At 41.3% G+C, this 21618-nt stretch overlaps 1 protein-coding gene across 4 annotated transcripts in view; it reads left to right on the plus strand.

Moving 5' to 3' along the window:
- The window catches only part of HKDC1 (hexokinase domain containing 1), a 48116-nt gene extending 40111 nt beyond the window's left edge, over positions 1–8005 (plus strand). For 3 of the 4 annotated variants that reach the window (XM_074374115.1, XM_074374117.1, XM_074374116.1), the window contains 4 exons: positions 192–375; positions 2253–2408; positions 6117–6350; positions 7067–8005. In XM_074374115.1, the coding sequence (XP_074230216.1) occupies positions 192–375; positions 2253–2408; positions 6117–6350; positions 7067–7214 (722 nt within the window). In that variant the 3' untranslated portion in view covers positions 7215–8005. The remainder of the gene's footprint in view (positions 1–191; positions 376–2252; positions 2409–6116; positions 6351–7066) is intronic. The other variant, XM_074374118.1, reaches the window with a different exon arrangement.
- Positions 8006–21618: the final 13613 nt, after the last annotated feature.

Genomic DNA, 21618 nt, shown 5'->3' on the forward strand with positions numbered 1-21618 from the left:
GGATATGAAGAAATTGGATCTCTGAAAGATGAGATTCTTGTCTATGGTCACCCAGCTATGAGTGTAAAGCTGAAATCTGTACCTGGTTATATCTGACTCCAAACCTAAATTCCTCTCCACTGTACTCTGCTGGCTCTTTAAAACCTAGAGGTGTCTTTTGAAGACTAAAGTCCCTTCATGATTCCTTCTAGGAACAGGCAGCAACATGTGCTACATGGAGGAGATGAGGAACATCGAACTGGTGGAAGGGGATGAAGGGAAGATGTGCATTAACACAGAGTGGGGAGGATTTGGAGATAATGGCTGCATAGATGACATCCGGACCCAATATGACAAGGAGGTGGATGAGGGGTCCTTGAATCCTGGCAAACAGAGGTGAGAAGGATAGATGTGTACATTTATGCAGGTTGTGCAGTATATACAGATCTAAGGGGGTGCCATTTTCATATTACAGACGGTATCGTTTGTTTATTTATTAGCTCTCCATCAGATGTCAGTGAAGTGTCTTATTTGAACAAAAGCAAAATGTTATAACAAGTTTCCAACAAGTAGAAAGAAGGGGTACCCTTTTCTAATTATCATAAGATACCATAGGGTCTAGTGGTAGCTTTGGAAATGAGGCAGAGGCTGTCAAAAAGTCCATTCACTGTGGACAGGGTGTCACAGAGAAGGGGCTTGGTGACTTAGTGGATCCTCTTAGGATGGGCTTCTAGTAGGTCCAATTTAGAGGTCAACATCCTCAGCCTTTCAAGAGCAGGCTACCAGGTTGGTGACCTCTGCTGAGGGGGTGATGGATGGGAGTCCTGATTCTCAGCGCTGATATCATGTCCTATCATGGGTCACAATCACTTGTGTGGTGTATTCCAATTGCTAATCATACTAAAAATACTGAAAATAGTGAATGGTTTAAAGAAAAATAAAACAGTACGTTTTCACTTGCATTCTCATATGCCTTCTTGAGTAGGAGAGAAATGGGTAGATAAGGATAGAGCTAGCAAGCTGGCAATTGATCATTAGCCTGGGCCCATCCATCAGGGGTTGGAAAACTTTTTCTGTGAAAGATTAGATAGTAAATGTTTTACTGTCAGGCCATTTGGTCTTTGTCACAACTAAACACAGTGTCTTACTATATAAAATAAGATGAAAATATAGGTTTATCGTGATGGATGATATCCAAGTGGAAAAGTTGAGCAGGTAGGAAATGTAATGGCATGTCTGGGCCACCGACTGTTGAACTGAGAACACTGAGAAGGAAGAGGCTTTACAAGACCAAGACCAGACCTGGTGGTCCCTCTTTTTCCTTGGCACTAGTCTTTGTAGCTGGGAGGCAGGTGAGCTGTGGTAAACCCAGCTGAACCCGGGACCAAAACACAAGGAACCTTAACAAGGGACCTTATTACTGAATCCCAAATTGGGACATCTAAGTTTTGTGTCTGAATCCATTGGAGGGTCACATTTTTGGGGTGAGAGTTTAAGGCAGCAACATAGTTGAATTTGCCTTCTGTCACTGTTGTTTGTCTAAAGTGTTGGTTCCTTAGACTGATGAGGTCCTGAGCAGTTAAGAGAACACAGGTCCAGCATGTAAGCGTCAGGCACACTTAGGTTTCCATTTGACCCTGCAGGCAGTGGCAGTCCTGCTCTGCATCATTGTTATTAATACTGTCACACATACCTGGGCAGAGTGTCGGTTATAAGGATCCTTTTGCTCTTACTCTTTCTGTCATGGTGCTCACAGCCTGGTAGAAACGGGGATGGGAGCTAACATTTTTAGATCACCCTCAGTGTGTGCAGACAGTTTAAATGTATTACCTCATGGAGGAAGATCTCTAGTGGAACAGATTTTTTCAAATACAAAGCCAAGGAGTACTAGCTTTGGGGCCAGGATAGGGACTCACTTTTGCTTAGTGCCTACTGTGCACCAGACGCTTGCCTCCCAAGTCTTGTTGGGTCAGTGTTTTGCTCTCTGTTTTAGAGATGATGGCTTATGGTGCTTGCTCAAGTCATTCAGCTAATATGTGGCAGACCTGGCCCCTGGTCAGCATGGCTCCCTGGTCAAGCCTGGCTTTCCCACATCATGCGGTCTCCTGCATGCGCTTCTCTGGGCCAGTTGCCCACTCTGACCCACTCCAACCCAGGCAGCTAGTGGATGCCAGTGGCATGCCTTCCACACTCTGACCTGTGAATCTTTCAGGAACCACTCACCAGCACTCATTTTCCTGCTCTCACCAATCTTATCCCTTTTCTCCAAATAGATACGAGAAAATGACCAGTGGGATGTACCTGGGGGAGATCGTGCGGCAGATCCTGATTGACTTGACCAAGCAGGGTCTCCTCTTCCGCGGGCAGATTTCAGAACGTCTCCGGACCAGGGGCATCTTTGAAACCAAGTTCTTGTCTCAGATTGAAAGGTGACTCGTGATCAATTTCACCTGCTTGGTGTGAGCGGCCCTAATTGGAATGTGCTGCTGTCACTCCAGGCTCCAGCAGATCTGAAATTTAAAAATAAACAGTAAGGGCCTGGCTGGGCAGAGGGTTGCCTTCTGGGGCTGCTTCCTCCAGTTGCGTCAGGACTGCAGCACCCAGCTGAGGGGCCAGCAGCTGCCTGGGCCCCGAGGTTCCTAGATGGTTACACAGGAGTTAGCTTAGGCTAAACAATGATCCTCTTTTGTTCCTGAAAAGATGATGTGTCCACAGTATGAAAGAAAAGTCTTTTTAAAAAAAATCACCCATGTGCTCACTACTAAATACAACTATTTTGATTTTTGTATATTATATTCCCTTTCAAGTTCTTGAATGTGTGTAAACATGTTTTCATAATTGCAGTCACATGACACATCATTCTGTATGCTGTTTGTCTTTGGAGATTTTCATTTATAATTCTGGTTTTTATTTTTTATTATAAAAAGTTTCAAATATATACAAAAGCGGAGGGAATAGTAAAATGAACCTGATGTTTCTAACACCACCTTCAACAATGATCAGCTCATGGCTAAACTGGATTTATACCTGTATACTTCTGCTTTGCCCACCCCAAACTGGATTAATCTGAAGTCAATCCCACATGTTATGTCAGTTTATCTATAAATATTTCAAAATGTTTTTCTAAAATATGAGTCCTCAAAAAAAAACACATTATCATCACTATACCTGAAATAGCTAATGATAAACCTTAATTTCATAAAATATCCTGTCAGTGTTCCGCTTTTCCAAATTGCCAAAAAAATAATGGTTTTACAGTTCATTTGTTTGCATCAGTATTCAAACAAGGTCAGTGCATTTGGTTGATAGGTTTTTAAAATCTCTTTTAATCTTGTTTCCCCTCATAATGTGTCTGATGAAGAAACTCTCATTTTATCCTGTGACTTTCCTGTGTTTTAGATGTTGCTGACTGCAGAATTTAGCATTTTCCTCTGTCCCTTGTATTTCCTGCAAACTCATAATTAGACCCAGATACACTGTTGGAGTCAGCATTAAATTTTAGATGCAACTATTTCATAGGTGGCATTGAGTTACCTGTCTATCTCTTCTACGATATTAGCAGTCATTGATGCTCCTTGCCCAGATCTGTGATTTCACTAGAGATTGGAAAATGATGATAATTTAATGCTATCACTCTTTCTGCATTTATTAGCTGGATTACTTCTAGAAAGGGAAGCTTTCCCATATCAACTCTTTGTTGTAATTATCATTTTAAATGGCTGTATAATGTTACACTATGTTGCTATATTATAATTTACCAAACTTCCGCGTTAGTATAGGATGCCTAGCTTATAATTTTTGGATTTCTGCAATTCTGAGTAACACTATAATTATCCTTTTTGTACACACATAGTCATTTGCATCTCATGAATTATTCCTTAGGAGTAGAAGCATTTGTTTAAAGAAAGCCTTTCCCTATGGGCACAATTTTTTTTAAAAGTAGTTCCACCACAATCAGTTATGTCCAAATGTGTCAGTTACTACATTTCATACCATCACTGGATGTTATCAGAGGCTTCGTGTTTGGAATGTCTCTCAATTTGCATTCATTAATTCTCTTGATCTCTGTGGTCAGATGCCAGCAAGCCAAAAATCACTTTGGGGAAAAAAGAAAACTCTGTATGAAAGAGAGCAGCGGAAAAAAAAGAGAGAAAGAGAGAGCAGTGTACTTAATAAGGGACATCAGATGGGCTGGTGCAAGGGAGTTCTCCGTGTCTGAGGAGATGGTGGTAGAAACAGTAACTGCAGCAGCAATTTTGTGTTTTTGAAGTATTGACTAACAGATGTTTGGCATTTTGGGGGGTGGGGTGGGATCTGGTCTGTAACCCATCAGACATGAAAGTGCAAGTTAAAAGTCATCAGTTTGATGATCAGAGGGCAATTGATCATTTTGCTGTGGGGGAAAATAATTTCTCCCTCAGGTGCAAGAAATAAGCAGATTGACCTGTCTTTGCCTTGCCTTTTTTGGAGTGAATACAAAGAAAGTTGTTCCTGGACAAGAGCTGGTTGGCAGGACCTCTATGCCTCCAGGAATATTTGCTTCTGCCTTGCAACAGGTGTCTGCTTTAGATGCTTTGATTTCTACAGGGTTTTTTTGTGGTTTATTTAACCTTCATGGAATAGAAAGAAAACCATTATCCACCTGGAGCCAGCTGGAAGCTGATGGGCGCTATGCTGACTGCAGCCCATTTCGAAGCGTGGTGTTGCATAGGTGGGACAGTGATTCTCAGAAGAATCTTGGCTTTACAGTCTCAGAGCCTAAGTTTAAGATTTGTCTCTGCCACTTAACTTGTTTGTGCTGTGCGAGGCAGGTTCCTTCACCTTTCTGGACCCCAATTTCCTTCTTTAGAGGATAAATAATTTGTCTTCTACCTAACCCCAAGGATTGTTCTGAGGAGTGAGTAAGGGAATGTACATGAAAGAACTAGGTAAATTGTGAAGGGCTAGACTGTGGAAAAAATGTCAGGTTTTATTTTTATACATACTAAAAGAAAATCCTTTTTTTTTCTTCCTATCCATACACTACTCATTCATGAGTAAAAGGAAGAAAATAAGAATTACTGATAACCCTACTGGAATCTGAATAGCTTTCCTTCTGCTCTGTTTTTCTGTACAAGGACAAACATTAAAAAACAAAAACACAAAAACCAAGATCATATGGCACGTAGTATTTTATGATGTATTTTTAAACTTAATGTGCCATGAACATTTTCCATAGCATTAAATATTCTCATGCAAATTCACCTCTCAGGTCTATAAAGGGTTCTGTAGTCTACCGCCGTTTACGTGCTGATTCCACTACGTGGCGTACAGATTGTTTCTAAGTTGTTTTATCCTGACAACACCGTTCTTCCCTAAGTGTTGCCTGAGGCAGGCAAGACTAGAACTTTACACCGTTTAGCGTGGGAGTCAGAGCTCTGTAAGTTCAATGTGAGATAAACAGGGTCTTAACTCAAGGCCAGCCTGTCACCACGACAGGTGCTTCTCTGCATACAAGCATGGTCCTAGCGGGTTCCCATTCACTAAGGTGCTGATTGTACATTGTGTATTCATTTGTTCACTTGCCCTCTGAATGTTCGCAGCCAGCCTATGCTGGCTACTATTGAGAATACAGTCTTACCCTCATGGTCGGTAATCCAGATGAGAAAAGAAAGCAGAGAATCAGAAAAAGTCAAACAGAAGGAAAGTTGGCTTCCATTAAATAGTGCCAGTGTATCAGCAGTTGGCATGCTCAGTGAGAGAGGCCAGACTTGGCTCAGGAAGGTGAATGTTTGAATCCCTGCTCTCTACTGTCTGTGGGCAACTTTCTAGCACTCTGAACCTCAGATTCTTCTGAAAAATGAGTACCTGATGTGTTGGTTGCTGAATCTAACAATAACTTCTAGTGAGATAATAGGTTTGTCTATGCTTAACACAAGAGGCACTCACACTTTATTTTCTGAACATGCTTGGACTTCCCCAGGGGTGGCAGACTTTCTTGAATCTTAGCTTCTAAGGCATTCTGCTCCAGCTTAGCCATTGCCATCATTTTCTTCTCCCTTCTGCTTGGGCATCTAGGCATGGGGGACTGAGCCACGTGGAGTGGGTTCCAGGGCCCCAAGAAGCAGGTCCTGATGCCCTGCTCTGTTTGCCCGCAGCGATCGGCTGGCCCTGCTCCAGGTCAGGAGGATCCTGCAGCAGCTCGGCCTGGACAGCACATGTGAGGACAGCATCGTGGTGAAGGAGGTGTGTGGAGCAGTGTCCCGGCGGGCAGCCCAGCTCTATGGCGCTGGCCTGGCCGCCATTGTGGAGAAAAGGAGGGAAGACCAGGGGCTTGAGCACCTGAAGATCACTGTGGGTGTGGACGGCACCCTGTACAAGCTGCACCCGCAGTGAGTGCTCCAGAGAGGCGGGGGTGGGAGGCTGCTGAGGCTGAGTGTGGACCCCCTGGCTCTGCTTCCTGGTGGTATGATGTGGGCATGTTCACCATCCTCTCTGAGCTTCAGGTTCCTCATCTGTAAAAGGCAGGTTGTAATAACCTCTACCTCACAGGACCGCATGAGGATTGAGTGAGTTCATACATGTAAAGTGCTTTACATAGTGCTCAATAAATACAAGTGGTTATTATTACACAGTCCCACCTGACCTCACAGGGGAGTGATGACAGCTGAATATTTTGCACCGCATGCAGCATCTGTCAAGTCTGAGTTCAGAGTCAGTGGGCAGAAGGATTAAGAGTGAGTTTGAATACTGGCTCCACCACTTAGAAGCTGGGAAGTGCAGGGCCAGTTTCTTACCCTCTTTGAGCCTCAGTTCTTTATCTGTAAAATGATGGACGAAAATCATACCTACCTCATAGATTGTTGTGAGAATTAAGTTAGTGTCTGAAGGGTGCATGGCACATCACAAAAACTTCAGTGATGAAAGCTTTTATTTTCGCTTAATGTTTTACATTTTGTTTTGGTAATGAAGAGATGTATTAGCAACTGATGGTGAGAATGTAAAATATGGTACATCTGTGCAATGGAATATTATTCGTAAAATGAACAAAGTGCCGATACATGCTACAACTAAATGCTGATGATGTTTCTCTTTCTCTTTTTTGTAGCTTTTCTCGGATATTGCAGGAAACTGTAAAAGAACTGGCCCCTCAATGTGATGTGACGTTCATGCTGTCAGAAGATGGGAGTGGAAAGGGAGCAGCTCTGATCACTGCTGTGGCCAAGAGGTTACAGCAGGCACGGAAGGAGAACTAGGAACCCCTCGGGGTCGGGCCCGATGAGCCTTGGATACTGACCAGCCTTTCCTCTGGCCAGTGAGTTGGTCAGGGACTGACAGGCAAGCTTCTGACTGACTTCACCTTCTGGATGGCTGAAAGAGAACCCCAGGTTCTTGAGTACTCTTAGCATTTTGTTACTCATTTTCAAGGGCATTAAATGACATTTCTATTTGGCATATTTGGACCAAAGATGGGCCAACTTATAAAATCAAAACGTTGGGCCCAAGAGATGCCTTTATAGCAACTTTTTCAGTTGAGGCCTGAGCTATTAGTTCTCTGTGGTCCTGCGGCTGCTGGACTTGGAAACATATACACGATCTGCCCGTGTGGCTTGGCTGGCTGAGTTCCCCACTGGGATGCTTCTGCCATCACTTGTAGTAAATTGGACCTTCCACATGTGGATGCACATTTGAGAGGGATAGGGGCTCATGTAATCAACTGGAGATCTAATCTGACTTGTCATTAGCTTGTTATGTTGACTTCAAGTATGAAGAGAGAGCAAAGACTTTGGAGTATTCAGCCCCAGGATGAAGAAAGGTTGATTGCTAGGGAGCCCTGTAGGAAACTTTTCATGCTTAGAGTGAGTTATATTAGCACCCTGTAGGATTTTTGTTTCTCAATACATGTGTGTGATGGGGGGGGCTTCCATTTGGGGCACATGTTAACATTTTATGTGTGGTTTGTGTTGCTGCTGATGATAGCTGTTTTAAGGACTGTTAGGTATATGAAATCCAGTAAATGAATAAAACTTATTTGATTTCCCAAGAATCTTTGCTTGAAGTATTAATATTTTATCTGGGAGGCTCACTTGGCAACTTCATGCTCTGTTGGTTGAATAAGGGACACATGGAGTCAGAAGTTGCTGAGAGCATCTCTCTAGTTCAGATTTCTTACCAATGGGAAGATATATGGAATATCTGCTACAATATCTTTAACAGATTGTCCAAATTTCATTGGAATCAATACTTCCTGTGACTGGATGTTTACCACATGATCCTACAGCTCTTGCTTTTAAACTGCTGGAATTGATCAGAAGTCCTTCCAATCTTGAACTAACCTCTACCTCTGTGGAACTCGGTGCCTCCCACATGCCCCATCAGTCTCCATTCTATCTTCCAGAACTAAGAGGAATTGACCTGTTCTGACCATTTCCCCAGTGGACATCCTTTCTCTTTCTCTTTCTCTTCACATTGCCGCCTTATTTGAACCGCTTTATTTGAACCACCTGTGACTTTCTATCTTGTCGTAGAGTTATCTGTCTGCATTTCTTACCTGACCTAGTAGATTGTAAGCTCTTTGTGAGATGCATTTTTGTGTTGTCCCAGTGAACACAGCACTGTGCCATTCTTATTAAATACTTACTGGATGGAGACATGATTGAAATAAAGTGTTTCAAGAAAACTTTCTTGGAAAAAGTGGAGGCCATTATCATGAGAAACAAACTGAAAAAATAGTATTACAGATTATCCAGGTTGATTTATGTACTTATTTCTAGTGCTACTTTGTCACCATTTGCTGAAACAGGCCGTTCAGACAGACAGGATGGAGAAGGCTTGAGAAGGGTAAGAGAGAGGCCAGCTGAAGCTGGGGACAGACGAGGGAGCTGAGATTCCTTAGGAAATATTTTTTCAAAAATTTAGGAAACAAGTATGGGGATATTGTTGTGGGTGGGTCCTAGATTTACCAAAATGAAAAAATTTTAATTTTAAAGTTATACCTCTCTGCAGAGATGTTGTGTGGATTTGTTAAATTTATCTTTTTGTATTTTGAGGTTTTGCCTCTTTGGGAAAATGTTTCACCTTAGATGTTGTCTCAGTCAGCGCCGAGCCTTGTTGTCCTTGTTACCTTTCCCCAGTTCTCCTATTCCTTGGTAAGACACCCCCAACTCCAAGTCCCTCTCCTTCCTGGTTCTGCTGAGGTCTCTCCCTTTGCCATCCTGTCTGGATGGATGATCTGGCCCAAAGATTCAGGTGGTTGCGCCATCACATCCTCCCACAACCTGGTCTTTCTACACATTTTGGCAGGTCCAAGGTCAATCAACCTACTTTCTCAGCTTTGGTCTCACGAGAAAAAGAAGCCTCAAGGTATCTAGGCAACCTTGCAGATTCTGACTAATGGATAACATCATAGAATCCTTGAACCAGGACGGAACCACAGAGAAGGCAGACATCCATTTTGCTGTCTTTGGACAGGCGAGCCCCTGAAACACCTGTGACAATGGAGGGTTAACTTCTCAAAGTTTATTAAGCAAGACCAGCAACCACACAACAAGGTACGCTGTCCTCATGTGAATCCCATAGACTTTTCCTCTAAGGAAGGACATCGTCACCTACATTTTCTACCCCTGTGGTTACTTTCTCCCAGGAACATTTTGGCTAGAGAGAGCTGATGAATATAGATTTAAGAACTAGATTTACCCCATGACTCTGACTCTCCAGAACAAATGACCTCATTCCCATTTGTCTGTCTTCAGATATCTTGTTTTCTGTCCTTTCCATTAGCTGAAATGTGCGCTTCATGAGAGGACTTGGCTCTCATTTTCTGTTTTCCCAGAGCCTACCATAGTGGCTGGCCTTGAGTAGCCATTGGACAATTCTCTAAATGAATGAATGAAGAAATACCCAAACAAGCATGTGAATGAATTATTGCTCTCCTTTGAATCACTCCATTCTACCTCACCCAATCGGACTTGAGCCTTATACACAGTAGATACTGTATAAATGGTGATTCAGTAAATGTTAAGCCCTGTTCTAGGCACTGAGGACCCAAAGAAATACAAGGTACCATTCCAGCTTTATAAGAACTCGCAGGCTAACAAGGAAGGAAGGAATTTACAATATTGTATTGCAGATATTTACAACAAGAACAAGAGGAAGACAATTCTTGACCATGTCCAGCATCCCTTAAATCAGAAACTCTCTATCTGTGTGTGTCTGTGTACATGTGCACATGCATGTTTGTGCATGTGCACAATAAACCCCTTTGGCAAGCATGTGAACCCATGGATCCTTTCTCATAATGTTTTTGAGTGCATAAAATACATAGGATTATGAAGGAAATCAGTGGTAGTGAATTACAATAGTTAGAATATTAATGTGATAATATAGCAGTAGATGTGCTTATTTGTTAATGTGTTCTATAACAAGATCCATCACGAACCTAATAACAATCATAACTTTCCTGATGAATGTAAACAGTATTTTGAGACATTTGTAATAAAAGCACAGATTTTAAAATGTCCATAGTTTCCACTGGAGACAAAATCACAGGTGCTAACACTGCTTAGTTTGTTGCTCACATTCATAATGGAGGGAAACACTAAATTTCAGTTAGAGGTGATTGAGATAAAGTTGAAACTTTTTTCCAAAGACATTTATGAACTCCCCTCTTTGAAGGTCCCCCACCCCACTTGGGGCCCAGGTTAATATTCCTTGATTGAAATAGCCCAATTGTTAGGGAGGGATAGCACCTTAGATGGCAGAGAGGCGGTGTGGCTTGGATTCAGAACTCGGCATGGTCTTTAACCTTTCCGAGCTTCAGTTTCCTCATGTGAGAAAGGAGAATAATATAACATCCTAACAAGGTTATGTGAACGACACAAGCTAAATATGCAGACATGTGGATAAGCCACTTGTACACGTGTGAGGTGGTTGTATTTGGTCACTGCTGTTGTTAGGGAGCCTGTCTCATCATTGCTATGGTGCTTCCAAACCTATTGCCCAGACATATGGATGGCTAATGGCTGGCAACTGGGGGACATGGATTTCTTACAACCTCTTCCTTCCACCTCTGTGGTCTTCATATTCCCTCTCTTGCCATTTCACCGTTGAAATTCCTGGTGAACCGTATTTTCCTGGAAAAAGGAGGGGACTTAGGATTCACTGGGTAATAACAGGAACCTGGTAGCTCATATTTGGGGTGAAGTAGGAAAGATGATTACAGTAAAAGACTTGGATTCTTTTCTGGTCTAGCCAGGGAAAGAATGAAGCTGGAGGGAAAGTGAAAATACTAAAAAATCTTCCTTTTTTTTTTTAAATAAGAAAAGAGAGGGAGAAAGGTAGGTCACTGACCACTTAGGGAGTCAAAATGGTTTGAGGGATTGGTCTAGAGAGCAGGGAAGTACTGACAGCGTAAGGGACAACTACTATTCGCATCACAGTCTGCATGTGGCTCAGTTCCTATTGAGCCACCTCCGTGGTAGCTAGCATGGTCTAAAGTGCCCTTTCACAAAGTGTGTTCTAAGTTTAACTGGATGTTCCCAAGTTTACTAGTCTCTGGAGTCACCCTTTCCTTTAATAATTAAACAAAATGGCTCACTTCTCCATCCCACGTACTGCGGAAAACTTATCTCCCACCCTAACGTTTCAGCAATTCCGGAAGAGAATGTTTATACCTTGCAGTTACTCCCCTAATTCCTGCCTCCAGTTCGCTTCCCACTCACCTCTACTGATCTCACAATTCCTGCAGCTGCTGCCTCTCTCTCTGTTTTGCCTGATGTGTAGAACTGTTCCTTCCTCTTTGATTCCCCAAGACACCATTAACTCAAGGCCAGTGACTGGAAAAGACTTAGCTAAAGGTTTTGGGATTGTGGCGGGGGACTACTTCACAGAATAGGAAACAGTTTAATTATGAATATTAGATATCAAAGTTCTATGCCCATCTCTACCCCAGGGAATGTCTCCTGGCCATCTTTCTCCATAGGCTCTACTGGCTGCATGTTTCATGAATTCTTCCAACTTTCTCTGGAGACTTCCTTCTCCTGTTTTCCTCTTCTCTGAATTCTGGACTCCTCCAAAAAATGAAAAATTCTGATAGTTTTACTTTACAAAGTAAATGGTTCTCCAATGGTCTGAATCGACTTCTAGGACAGCCCAAGGGACCTCACCTTTCCCAACCAAAAAGGCTCACTGAGGTATTAGAGTAAAAAGAAAGATTTTCTCTCTAAAAGGAATTATTCTGTTCTATTAGAGTCAAGCTACAGAAAGCACTTTTTCCTTGACATACAGTAAATTGCATGTATTTAAAATGTATAATATGATACATATTGATGATATTGTGACCATAATCAAAATAGTGGACATATCCATCACCACCAAGTGTCCTTTTGACCCTTTGTAATCCCTCTTTCCTGCCCCTCTCTCCCTCCTCCATGTTTGGGTAATTACTGATCTGCTTTATTTTTATATAATTTACTTGGTATTTTTTAGAATTTTATATAAAAGGAGCACTGGTACACTTTTTTGATCTAGCTTCCTTCATACAGTATACTGATTTTGAGACTCACTCATGTTGTTGCAAGTATCAAGTCTTCAGTCATTTTATTGCTGAGTATTCTGTTGTGTGAAAATACCACACTTGGTTCATCCGTTCACCTATTCATGGGTATTTGGGTTGTTTCCAGTTTTGGGTTATTAAAAATAAAGCAGCTATGAACATTGTGTATGTATAAGTCTTTATATGGATATGTATTTTCATTTCTTGTGGGTAAATATCTAGGAATGGAGTGGCGAGGTCATTTGGTCAAAATTTCTGGCAAAAGCTAAACTATTTTCCAAAGTTTTTTAGGTTCCACTTACAAATAAAATCATACAGTATTTCTCTTTCTCTGTCTGAGTTACAATGTTGATTTCTTAAAAGTACCTCAGTTGGTTGTCAATCCCTTAGGACTGATGTTAAGAAAGAGCTCTATCGGTCATTGTGTTGATGCTGCGTTGTGTCTAGTCAGTCAATTTGGGCAGTATCTCTTTAAGCTGTTAATTCTTTCTAGTCATTATCATGGGATGTCTCCTTTTAATTACGTTTTCTCTAATATTTTCCAAAAAGGTTTGTAATTTCCTACATAGGTATTCCACTCTTTTTTTCCCCTTAGATTTATTCTTAAGTAGTTTGTAGTTCTGTTGTGATTATAAGTTAAGTCCTTTTTAAAAAATTTAGTTCCTAATTATTTGGTTGCTGATGCAAAGAAATGCAATTGACTTTTATTGATCTTATATCCAATCACTTCACTAGACTATTAAAGTAGTTTTATTAAGTTTTTCACTTTGAAAAAATTTGAAATCCATAGAAAACTTATAAGAATTTTACAATGAACTCCCACTCTTCCTCCACCTAAATTCACTCATTGATAATATTTGCTACATTTATCTCCCTCTCTGTTTGCATGTATACTTAACATAAGAGATTATTATTCATATTCTACTTGTGTAGCATCATTTAAGAGTAAATTGCAGAGATAATGACCCTACATTCCTAAAAAATTCATCACATATGTATTGAGAACAAGGACAATCTCTTACACACCACAGTGCAACTATTAAATTTAGGAATCTCTTATTATTTCTAATTATTTAGATTATTTTGAACTTTATGTATAGGCAATCATATAATCCACAAAATAATGTCAGCTTTATTCCTTCCTTTCTACTCTTTTTGCTTTTAATTGTTTCCTTGTCTTGTGTCATCTAAAGCATCCAGTACAGAGTGGAAGTGAAGTGGTGGTAGTAAGCATTTTTGTCTTATTCCTGATTTCATAGCATATAACCAAACACATTTCCTCATTTAGAATAATTTTTTTGTGTTTTTTAGGAGTACCTTTTATCAGAGTAAACAAGTTCTCTTTTAATTACAGTTTACAAAGACTTTTCTCTTCCCATGAACAGGTGTTGGATTTTATCAAATTACATTACTATGTCTATTAATATACCTTAAATTTTTTCTTAATTGCTTACAATAATGAATAACATCTATTAATAATATTAAAGCATCCTGCAATCCTGGGACAGACCCATATTTGTCATGGTTTATTACCATGTTTATAACTGTTGGATTTAATTTGCTAATATTCTATTTAGAACTTCTGCATCTTTAGTTATAAGTAAAATGAGTTTATAACCTTTCTTTTTTGTACTGTCATCTTGTTTTTGTAGGGTTATACTATAGTCATAGAATGACATTTTACTCTCTGGAAGAGTTCATTGAAAGTTTTGTAGAACTCACCTATAAAGACATTTGGGCGTTGCATTTTCTTTGGGGTAAGGTTTTAATTACTGCTTGAATTTTTTAATGATCAGACTATCCAGGCTTTCCATTTTTTTTCTTGAATCAAGTTGGTAGGTTAGATTTTTTTCAAGAATTTATCCATTTTGTCTTATTTTAAAAATATATTTGCAAAAAATTATTTAATTCATATGTAATTCATATAACATAAAATTCCCCTTTTAAAGTGTAAAATTCAATGGTTTTTAGAATATTAAGTTGTGCAACCCACCATTATCTAATCCCAGAATATTTTCATCACCCTAAAAACTTCATAATCATTAGTAGTGACTCCCATTTCTTCTAACCCCCAGCTCCTGGCAGACAGTAATCAATTTTCTGTCTCTACGGATTTGTTTATTCTGAATATCTCATATTATGGAATCACATAATATGCGCCCTTTTGTATCTGGCTTCTCTCACTTAGCATAATGTTTTCAAGGTTCATCCATACTGTAGCATTTTTAAATAAGATTTTGTGTGAACATATGATTTTGATTCTCTTAGGTATATACCTAGGGATGAAATTGCTGGGCCAAATAGTAATTCTATGTTTTAACTTTTTGAGAAATTTCCAAATTGTTTCCCAAAGTGGCTCTATCATTCTACATTCCTCACCAACACTTGTTAGTTTCAGTCTTTTTGATTATAGCCATCCTACTTGGTATAAAAACCACATGGCAGGCTGGATTTGACCTGCAGGCCTTGATTGGTGACCCTCGGTTTATGTTATATTTAGAAATCTGCTAAGGATTGTTTTGTATATATTTTATGTGTCCTTGAAAAGAATGTATGTCTTCTGATGGCTGTATATATTTATTGAACTTAATTGTATTGTTCAAATCTTCTATATCTTTGTCAATTTTTTTTCCTGTTTGCTTGACCTAACAACAAAGAAATATATTTAAATCTCCTCTTAAATGTGGATTTGTCAGATTCTTCCAGTAGGTCTAACAATTTTTGCTTTAACTTCTAAAAGGCCAATTTATTAGCATTTTAATGTCTTCTTTATAAACTGAGTTTTTAACATTCTTGTAGTGACCCTCTTTGTCTAACCAATGCTTTTCATTTTAGCCTACATTGTCTGCTATTAATTCGCCAGCTTTCTTTTGGTAAGTATCTACTTGGTATATCCCTCTTTATCGTTTCGCATTCAACTCTCCTATTCTTATGCTTTAGATATACCTCTTCTGAATAGCATTTAGCAGTATTTTTGTTTGTTTGTTTAGTACATTTACATTTCTGTGATTATTAATAAGTATGTAAACTTCTTTCTACTATCTTAATTTTTATGGCTATTTTAATCTGTTTTTCCTCTGTTTTCTTTTATATTGATTTACTTTTTCTCCTATTTTCTCTTTTTGGGGGATATGAGGGGGTGTGAGGTTGAAAACTATATCTTTCCCCAAAGAAAGCAGATATTTCAGCATGCCTTAATGCGCTTTTGATTTCTCCTACCCCTGTAGCCCATCATGTTGACATTGTCTAGAATTTTGATTCTGTGTTATTATTGATAAACTTTCACTTATTTGACTACTTTCTACAGAAGTGTTTTCAAGGAGATCCTTTCTGTGGCAAACTGAGGGTTTATATGCCTGAAAATAATTTTATTTATGCCCTCATATTTGAGAGACAATTTGAATGGATGTAAAATTCTAGAGTCAAGAATTCTTCCCTTCAATTCATTAAATATATTACTCCATTGTTTTCTTATCTCGTTGTTGCCATTGAAAAGCCTAATGCCAATCTATTTCTTGTTCCTTTTTGGGTTTCAGGATTTTCTCTTTGTGTTGTCTGTGATATTCTATAATGTGGGGTGGACTTTCCTTTCTATCTGTTGTTTAACACTCTGTGGCTCTTTCAATGACCTAATTGTAAGAATTTGTATCTGTTTTTTCTTCAACTATTTCCTATTTGTGTTTATTTTCCTCTTCTTCTGGAATGCCTATTATCTAGATATTGGCACTTCTTTCACATTGTTTAACTTTTCTATTTGTTTTTATTTCCCTACCACTTACTGGGAGAGTTCCTCAATCTGATCTTCCAACTCAGCAATTCATTCCTCAGCTGTATCCATTCTAATAGAGGTATCCATCTGTTCTGTGTTTGTCTCTTATTTTCTTAACAGTATTTTTCAAAGAAGAAAAGTTTTTAATGTTGATGAACAGATGTCTAGTTAGTTTTGCCTGGTGAGCTTACATTCACCAAAGGGTTACCCACTACCGTGTCTTGGAGTGTGTATTGGGTTAGAGCCCAAGGCTGCAGCCTAGTGTGAGTCAGTACCAGTGAGTTCCTGGAGAAGAGAGAGGCAGATGGAGAGCCCTGGCTCCCCAAATCCACAGTTAAATATTCCTGTTACCCCCAGGTATCTCCCTTGGGCAAGATTTTAGGGGTTGGCCTTTAGTCTCTTAGGGAGAAGCAGTACTGGGGAGGAAACCTCTCACTGGGTTATCATGTACCAGCCCTTAGGATGGATGAGTGAATGCCTGAAGCTAGTCAAGCCTCACATACTTTCCCAGCCCTTTACCCAAGCAGGGCGTATACCCTGATCTTACTGCATGGGTCCCTATCTGAGATATTCCTGTCCCTAGTGAAGGACCAGGAAGCAGTTGTCTCAGGTCATATGCAGGGAGAGGCAGGAGCAGATTTTAAATCACTCTTTTCAAATCATCACCATTTTTCACCTATTAGAAACAGACATTTCATATGGTGCAATTGATACACATGGGTATGGTTGTTTCTGTTTGTGGCCGTGGTGATAAAAATGGGATTCTACTCTACACATCACTCCACCATTCTGTATCTAGCTTTTTTGGCTTAGCAACACATCATGGACATCCATTATGATTTATGCAAAATTTTTAATAGCTCCTTATAAGCCTAAATAAAAAAATACTCACCAGGTACCCCAGTGCTGATTAAAAAACACAGTACATTTTATAGTGAACTGTGGAGGGACGGGTCAGGTTTGGGCACAAAAATAAATCTGAGAGGGCAGAGGAAAGGAGATTGGCTTTTCAGGGAAACAGACAGGTCAGCCAATGTCCCAGGTCAAATCCATCTTCTTGGAGCCACCTGGCATTTCCTGTGACACCTAAAGCACTTAGTGTAAAGCAGTTACTGCTCACACCATGGCTGCTTGGCTCATTTTTTCCTTGGTGTGTGTGCTTAATCTGTGTTCTGTCTATCAGCACTTTGAGAGCTTCATAGTGCTGCCCTCCCTCTCCGCACCACTCACCCACGTCCTTTGCCTCCTGTGCTTGGTATATAGAAGGCAGCACTTACTGAGTCAAATTGGAAATCCATCTCTCCTCTCAAAGAGAGCCAGAACTATGTGTTCAGCCTCTGGGCCCCCAGTTCTAGCCTGTCTGAATATGAGTCTGCTTGTGAGGTCAAGGAATGCTTCTGGGGGGAGCACGGGGTGCACTGTCCTGGGATTGAAGCTTGGATCTGAACTGTTGGACAGTGTCTGGAGTTCTGCACAAAAGAGAATTGAATTGTGGATCAGCTGGGAGGTTATTGTGATAGCCCTGGTGCCCTGCGCCTCCAGGGGACTGGAACCCTGTGGGAGCACATAGCTGGCATTTTTTTGCTTGAGATTAGGAAGTCTTTTGCTTCCTCTGTGTGGAGGCTTGAATTCAATGGACTGTTGTGGTAGGATGGAGTCTTTTTTTTGGTAAAAATAAAACAGAGATTTGGCTCCAGTTGTTACGAGGTGGTGGGCAAATGAGCTCTCTCTCTGGTGTTTGGTGGAAAGCCAGTTTAAGAGCATGTGGTCACATTTTTGCCCAACATCATCAACAGCATAAGGAAGCTGTGATTCCAGCCTCAGAGGAGTGAGCTTTTATCTCGATGTGACTCTCCAAAGACCGTCTTTATGCAAGAAGTGTCAGAGCCCCATTTCATAGTAAGTTTCTTTTGACATTTTTGTTTTGATTGAAGATAAGTTTCTTATCATCACTCAAGAACTGACATCATCTGCAGAGAGTGGTATCCAGAGAGCCTTCCCAGGCCCGGGAGGTAATGAGTGGTGATGAGGTGACCAAGCTGGGAGGCAGGTCCCGGTGTTGTATTTCTTCCGGGGCTTCAGTCTGGCTCTCCCAGAAATGGGCTAGTCATCCCCCTGCCTCTTCCTCGTGTTGTGAAGGGCATGGGGAGAGCATGAGAGTGGAAGCTCGAAAGAGAGTTTAGGCTGCTCTTTTACCTTCTGCCACATTTTGTTTTCTCTGGGTCTTTTGTTAGCATATTCTTTGGAGCAGAACTTGTCTAGGGTTGTCTTAGGTTTCTCAGTTTACAGAAGAAACTGCAGGTAGACTGAGGAGGGTGGACTGGAATTAGATGTGCAGAATGGTTAAATGAATGTGTGAGTGAACACACAATTGGTTGGATGTGATGAGGAACCTTTGAATGACATAAGAAACATGTTCTGAGGACTGTTTCCTCCAGAAACTAAGTAGATCCTGGCTGCAAAGTAGTTAATATCCATAAGCAATGATAGTTTAAAAATATAGTCCAAAAATTTCTTCCTAACCAGACAAGTCATGGATGTAGGACTTAAAAGAAACGACATGGGAAGCGTGTCAGTGAGCTACGGAGCTTCAGAGACTTGGGCTAGAGTTAGGAATCAGATCCTTGTAACCTTTGTTTAACATTCTCCAGAATGTGGGCCAATCCACAAAACTGCCCTCATGTCAACTGGCCCAGCTGAAGGGCACGTGTACTTGAAGTTTCTACCATATTCATTCTTGCTTTAATAAAAGCATTTATAAGTCTAGGGTCTTCTTTTATAGTTTGGCTGGTCAGTGACTGTGTCTTCACTAAGAACCCTGGATAAGCATGATTATCATCCTTGGGAGGTCATGGGAAAAAAAGAGGATTTCTTTGTAAGAATCCAGAGAACTAAGACCAATGAAAGGAAGTCAGAAGGTGGCAGATTTCACCTCAGACATGACCAGCCAACAATGGAAAAGGCTACTTAAAAGGGTAACATACCACCTCCCCAGCTCTTGTCTTGCATGGAGTTGGGAGGAGGATATGATGTGCTGGGTTCTTTCCAGCTCTCAGAGAATATGCTTTTACCTCCTGGAGTCTCATGCCCGTAGCAATTAATCTCTGAACTGCTAAAATCCTTGTATTTTATCCCCCATCCTCAACCCCGTCAAACAACTTGTCCCGTTTCTCTCTACGGCCACAGAGCTTATCAGGCTACTCTCAGAACATCATCTATGAATTCCTCTTCCACATGGAGTGTGTGAGAGAGTGGGAGAGGACCAGGACCCATTATACTTTCAGTGAGTGAATCCATTTGACTATAGGCATCTCGAGCATGGCTCTCAACTTCTGCAGGTTGCAGAACGGCGAGGAGGGTTTAGGAAACACAGATTGTTAACTCTGTCTCCAGTGTTTTCAATCTGATAGGTCTGCAGCAGGGCCTGAGAAATGTGCATTTCTAAAAAGTTCCTGGGTAACGCTGCTGCCACTGGTCTAGGACCGCACTTTGAAAACCACTGCCCCAAAGGATAGAGACCCAAGCCAGCCTACTCTCAGTAAGGCCCAAATCTGGAGGGGCCAGATTATATAAGTATTAGGGCACATCCTCCTCCTTCATCCTTCTTTCCTGTTCTTTTATCAAGGCTCATTTCTCTCAGCCTCAGGGGCCTCAAAGAAAACCTTGGCCCAGACCAATGTGTCCGACATTCAAAGTCAGTTCCTCTGGGAAGCTTTCCGTGCACTCCCAGGATTAGATGCTGTGGCCCCTGTGCTTCCTCAGTAATGGTAACTCGTGTGACTTAATTAACCTGTCTCTCCCCAAGAGACCGTACGCTTCATGAGGGCAGGATTTAAGAGCATTAGGAAAGAGGTGAAGTGGCTAGGTGGAGGGGCAGTGGAAGGTCACCCCCAGGATTATGGAAGAGGGTGGAAGAACAGGGCTTTTTGTCCTGAAAGAAGTGCCTATTGAAGGGATGAGGAAGGAAGGAGGTGGCCTGGGACAGTCAAGAGGACTACCCCAGCTCCATCTGGCACCAACCAGAGGTCTACCTTTTCTATTTTTTCCAGCAATATAGGCATTTCATTTCTCCCCAGATTTTAAAACCTGCATTGGTTTTACTAGCTCTGAGCTATTTGCTACCTCTAAGCCTCAGCTATTGCACCCATAAAAAGAAAAGGTAAAGCCCCAGGGTGGGAGAGATTTGAGTTCGAAACTCAGCTCTCGGGGGAGGGTGTAGCTCAGTGGTAGGGTGCACACTTAGCATGCACGAGGTCCGGGGTTCAATCCTAGTACTCCATTTAAAAAAATTAAATTAAATTTATTACTTAAAGAAAAAAAACAAACCCAGTTCTCCTTCTGCTGTGTTTCCATGAGTACCTGACTTAGCTTCTGTAAGCTTCAGCCTTCCCAGGCATAAAGAAATTGTTTCTACTTCCTAATGTTGTTGGGAAGCTTCTGGAGTCAATGCCCATGTGCACTTTAGCACAGTGCCTGGCACGTATGAGGGCTCGATGTACATGGGCTGCCATTGTCATCACCATCTTCCCCATCCTCTTCACCACTGTCACCATTCCTGTCCCCCCAACCCAAGGTTTCTATGCGGTCCTAGTGGGACAAAGAACTTTATAACCATAGGGCACCATCTGAATGTCAAGGGCACCACATGCCCCAGCCCCTGCCCACGAGGCCTCAGTAACGTCCTCTTCATTGGAAACAGGGCCCGTGCCCTTCCTTCTACAGGACGCTGGAGCAGGCTCTACCCCTTCCAGTCCTTTGGTGACTCTTGATACAGTGACAAATGCATCTTTTGTCCTCTTCTGTTCCCAGGACTCCAACCAACCATAAAGAACTGTTACCCAGAGCATTGTTCCCGAGGAAGAAAAGAGCCACACACCCACCCACACCTGCTTCGTGCCAAGAATCTACAGTTGGGTTGCAAGGCAGCATATGTTGTCCTTTTGGAAAGATGAAAGTGAGACCAAGTGAAGAGCCAGCAGAAGTGTCTCAAGGCATCCCAAGGCAAGTGGGCAGCCAAACCCTGGTGGTCTCACTCCTCCCCGAGCCGCAACCTCCCCGGCCCTTTGCATTAGGTAGCTTCCTGTCCTTCTCTGTAAAATAGGATGAATAAAGAGATACTCAAGTTTCATGGTCGCAAAGGGTAGATCCTGGAGTTTAAACCCACTTACTTGACTGATGAGGCCCAGAGAGGGACAAACACTTTCCCAGGGTTACACAGTGATTTCTAACTGGACCCAAACCCACTCCAGTTAGGTCTTTTTGTTTAGAGAAACTGGGCTAATGCTATCTATAGTGTTTTTATTTTGTTTTTTGTTTTTTGTTTTTTGTTTTTAAGGGA

The sequence above is a fragment of the Camelus bactrianus genome, chromosome 11, assembly GCF_048773025.1.
Source record: "Camelus bactrianus isolate YW-2024 breed Bactrian camel chromosome 11, ASM4877302v1, whole genome shotgun sequence".
Lineage (NCBI taxonomy): Eukaryota > Metazoa > Chordata > Mammalia > Artiodactyla > Camelidae > Camelus > Camelus bactrianus.